Below are 5,000 nucleotides of genomic sequence, written 5' to 3'. Positions count from 1 at the left end.
ATGGCAGGTAAGTAGATAAAGGAAGAGTTTAAAAAGTTGACATATACTGGAGGTAGACAAAAATAGACCAATACAGCAGGTAGACAAAAAAGTAAGGAAATTAGCAAGTGACTAAATATAAAAACACGAAAGCGACCCGTCGAAATTCACACTCACAGGCATGAACGACCCCACGAGCGTCGCCAGGCACCAGAAGAATATACCGACGGCCATGAGGTACTTCCTGGAGAACCGGTCGCCCAGGTACCCGAAGACAGGTGCCATGACCATGTACACGAGCACGAAAGCCGTCTGCAGCAGCCCCGACTGCGACTCGGACATGTGGAACGTCTTGGTGATGTCCGTCAAGATGCCTGTCAAAGGAGGAGAGAAAGAGCGAGTCACGATTAAGGTTTTACTATTACTGGTGGCGATTGTGATTGCATGATGGGAATTCTAGCATTTTTGTGGTGATTGTGACTGCAAATGGAGAGGATTTTGGATTTTCTTTGATGTAACTGCAAAGAGTCATGATTAAGGCTTTATTAAAATGGTGTTTTTTGCATAGTGAAACAATTTGGTTTTTTGTAAAGGGAAATTTGGGATTTCTGTGAGTGTAATTGCGGATTTAGGATATATCGTATTAGTTGCGGTTATTCTTATCGTGAAAAAAATCAAAATTCAAGTCACGGGCATTTGAGTGCCACTGATTCCCATCTGGCCATTTGGAATCACGGATTCAAATAAAGAGAGGGGAAAAATATAAAATCTAATGGTCTATTTTGCTTCGAAATTCCATTTAGACTTAGTGGAGTTTGCCCTGATTTTCGCCGCCATCTATGATTCCTGTTACTATTACTATCATTAATATTCTAAAAATATATGTATTTTATCAGTTTCATCCAATCTTGCGAAAGAAAGGGCTGTAATTTATCATTTCTATCAACAAGATTTATTTTGTAAAATAATAGCAGTAGCATTATTTATCTGTAAGTACCTTCTTTTTCTCAATAAATTAATCCCGAAAGATATGCGTAACAACACCTAGAATTTAGGACTTTTAAAAATAAGGAAAAGGAAAAGGAATGATTTTTATGGACTAGAAAAAAATACTACCTTTGTTTTAGCGCTGCATGTATTTTTTTTTTTTTTTTAATATCCACGGGCAACCATAAAAATAAACGTGTTGAAATATCGATACATACGCAACGAGATAAAATAAAACTCCCCAATGGAAGAAAAAAACAAACAAACTTTACTTACAAAATGTCACACACACACACACACGATGCCGACATTACAAGCCATCTGTCATAATTCAGTGCATGTGTGCATGACCGCGTAGCTAACAAGCATTATTTTACACGCCAAGCCAAGAGGGAAAAGGAGGAGAAGCGGGGGGGGGGGGGGTGATCACTTTACGACAACCACTCAAGACGGCAAAGCAAAGTGCAAATCTCCAGCGGGAACAGCTGTGTCTTCTGCAGCGACACGGCATCTTGTTGCTAGCATTGTGGGGGAAGAGAGGATGATGGGAAGAATGAAGGGAGGGAGGAGGAAGGAAGAGAAGAAAGTGAGAAGAGGAGAAGAGAAGCAAAGATAAGAGATAAACAAAAGGAAAGAGAGAGAGAGAGAGAAAGGGAAGGGGAAAAGCGAATTGGATGATAAAACTGTTGTAAAACATTTTCAGTTCGTTATTTTTTTTAAAGATCCAAAGCTATATCAGAATAATAATATAAAATAATGGCGTATAATCATATTACCTACAGTTAAAAAATGCACGCACAAACACGTACGTTTACAACCACTCACGCGCACGCATTCAACGCTTTCTACATGGCAAAAAATATCATCTTTAACTCGCTCTTCTTCCCCTCCTCCCCCTCCCCCTCCCTTCCCCCTCTTCTACCCCCTCCCCTCCCTTCCCCCTCTTCTACCCCCTCCCCTCCCTCCCACATCAGATAGGAATTCCAACTAGACACTTTTTTTTTTCTTAAAGCCACTTGCCCTCGCCTTTACCCCTTGACCTTGGGCAGTCGACGCGCCTCCTGTTATGCCATTACAGTGTTGATGGACTACCCTCTTTCACCCTCTCTCTTTCTTTATTCATCTCCTCTCCCCTTCACTCTCTTCCTCTCTTCTTCATCCTCCTCCCTTCTATCTCCTTCTCCCTGTCTATTCATCTTCTATTTCTATTTCTCTGTCTGTCTCTCTTCCCCTGTCTATCCATCTCCTCCATCTCTCTTTCTCTTTTCCCTCCCCCTGTCTCTTTCTCCTTCCCCGCTCCTCTCTCTCATAAAAATCATAATCGACAAAGTGGCGGGGTGGTGGTGGTTGGAAAATACGATTATTGTTTTTATCATATCGTTCACTGTGAAAACTCTGGCTATACGATGCGGTCGAATATATTAAATAAATTCGCCAAGTATGCTATCACACACTTTATATCACATACTGTGTGCGTAAGTGTGTTTGATATGCATGCCATGCAATCATATATGTATGTATGTATTTATATGCATATACCTTTGTGTGTGAAGGCCTATGTGTATGTGACAAAGTATGTATGCACTTGCATGCAGATGTACATGCACAGTATATGCATAAGGGAAGACAGACAAATAAATAAATAATTACATTTATATATATAAGCAATGCTTATCTTACTATATTCTAAGGCCTTGTTGGAAGTAATTCTATTATCAGACATAAGAAATTAAGTCAGAGATTAATGAAAAAAATGAAGGCTTGCTCTGCGATCTCATGAAATGTAATGCATTTTGACACATACATCCGGCTGTATCTATCTGCGGGTGCATAAAGAAATTGTTTTTTTTCACACTATTAGATAATATGCAATAGACTATCAACAAGGTTATGAAGGTTAAGCAAACTGGGTCGCGATGGAAAAGAGAGAGAGAGAGAGAGAGAGAGAGAGAGAGAGAGAGAGAGAGAGAGAGAGAGAGAGAGAGAGAGAGAGAGAGAGAGAGAGAGAGAGAGAGAGAGAGAAAGAGAGAGAGAGAGAGAATGCTTGCATAATCCTATCCTTATCAGACATGAAATACCGAACTTCCTGTGCGTCAAGGTACGACAAGGAACGCCGCACGTTTATCTCCTCAATAAAATGACGTCTCTGTATGAAAGGCGGTGGGCTTTCCTCTCTACTTTTTGGTTTACCTACTCTGTTCTTCTCTAGCTCTATACCTATCTCACCCCCTTTTTATCTCTCTCTCTCTCTCTCTTTATCTATCGCTCTATCTATCTACCTGTACTATGCTGTCGCACACCGTGATCCATTTCGTCGTTTAGCAAATATATATGTCCTAAGAACATAATATTACCCCCCCTCTCCTTCTTTCGACCCCATACATCCCCACTCTTTATCAATGATCATAAAGATGTCTCCAATCAGACAATCGCTCTATCAATCTAACAAACAAACACGCACACGCACACACACGAAAAATGCCAAATCCGGGATAACGCCCACGAAATGCCACAATGGGCGCCGAAGTCACTTGACACCCCCGCCCTCACGCCCGCACCAGCCCGAGATGTCAAATCACTGGAATGAAATCGTGTAGAGAGAGAAATTGATACGGCGATGTTGAATAATTTAAGCTGCTACTAAGACTTCTCTAACAGTTACGCCCTTTGACACTTTGGTAAAACACGTGTTCATATAAGGTGATAATAATAATAATAATAATAAAAAATATGTGTATATATATATGTATATATATATATATATATATATATATATATATATATATATATATATATATATATATATACATATATATAAAACCACGATAACAACACAGTCAAAAAAAAAAAAAAAAAACGTACTTAAATAACAGAGAAAATATTTAAACACCACTAAGGGAAAAGCAGGGTTCTCCGAATCGCGTTTCCTAAAGAAACAACAGGTAAAAATTCCCCTCATTTCGATCCCCGTTCTCTTCGACACAAGGGTTACGTGCTGGTGAGCAGGGGACGACGTTCAGACGAAACGCCAAAACGAGAAGGAAAAATATATGAGAGAAAAATAATGTATATCAAAAGTTTGCAATAAATCTGAATTTCAAAAATATGCGTTATGTACCCGGCTGTATCCATCTGCGGGTGTATAAAGAAAATGTTTTTTCACACTATTAGATAATGTGCAATTGACTTTCAACAAGGTAATGAGGGTTAAGCATGAAATCAAACTGAGTCGGGATGGGGGAGAGGGAGAGGGAGAGGGAGAGGGAGAGGGGGAGAGAGAGAGAGAGAGGGAGAGAGAGAGAGAGAGAGAGAGAGAGAGAGAGAGAGAGAGAGAGAGAGAGAGAGAGAGAGAGAGAGAGAGAGAGAGAGAGAGAGAGAGAGAGAAGCAACCGGAAAAAAATAATAAAATAAAACATTCGCGAACTGGGAGTACCACCATAGAAGGAGGAACAAGAGAGAGACTTGGCCCGGTTGAATCGCTTTATCACAGCCACCAAGACAGTGAAAGTTAACAGCTGGAGGTCACTACACAAAGGGGTCGAGGGAGGGAGGACAGATAGACAGATAGATACGTAGATAGGATGATATTTTACAAGAAAAAAATAATAAAAATAAATAAAGTAAAATAAAATAACAGATACAGGTAAATAGATAGACAAAAAGGGAGAGAAGGTGGGAGGGAACATGAGACGACCGTAAACAGACGAGAGGAAAGCAAAAACAGAGCATGTAATGAGGAGAAACAAGAAGAAAAGATAAAGAAGACAAGGCCAATACTCGGTCGCCAAACGGACCCAATGAAGGGGCACCGAAGTAACAAGGTGGTCGTATACTAGGTCACAAGGTACAGCAGTTGGGGACGAGAGGGGGGGGAGGAGGAATAATAATATGGGGAGGGGGAAGGCGAAGAAAGAGAAGAAGAAGAGAAAGAGGAGGAGAGAAGAAGAGATGAAGGAGAAGAGAGATGGAGGAGGGAGAGAAGAGAGAGAAAGAGAAAAGGAAAAGGAGAAGCAGGCGAAGCAAACGGGGGAAAA

General features: G+C 40.5%; 1 protein-coding gene across 2 annotated transcripts in view; it reads right to left on the bottom strand.

Moving 5' to 3' along the window:
• Positions 1-5,000, bottom strand: part of LOC119597168 (protein spinster-like) — a 94,424-nt gene that overhangs the window by 22,178 nt on the left and 67,246 nt on the right. For both annotated transcript variants that reach the window (XM_037946697.1, XM_037946696.1), the window contains exon 2: positions 157-353. In XM_037946697.1, the coding sequence (XP_037802625.1) occupies positions 157-353 (197 nt within the window). The remainder of the gene's footprint in view (positions 1-156; positions 354-5,000) is intronic.

Source organism: Penaeus monodon, chromosome 38, assembly GCF_015228065.2.
Source record: "Penaeus monodon isolate SGIC_2016 chromosome 38, NSTDA_Pmon_1, whole genome shotgun sequence".
NCBI classification, from domain to species: Eukaryota; Metazoa; Arthropoda; class Malacostraca; order Decapoda; family Penaeidae; genus Penaeus; species Penaeus monodon.
Note: the sequence above shows the minus strand (reverse complement) of the source record. Positions and strands in the feature narration are given on the sequence as shown.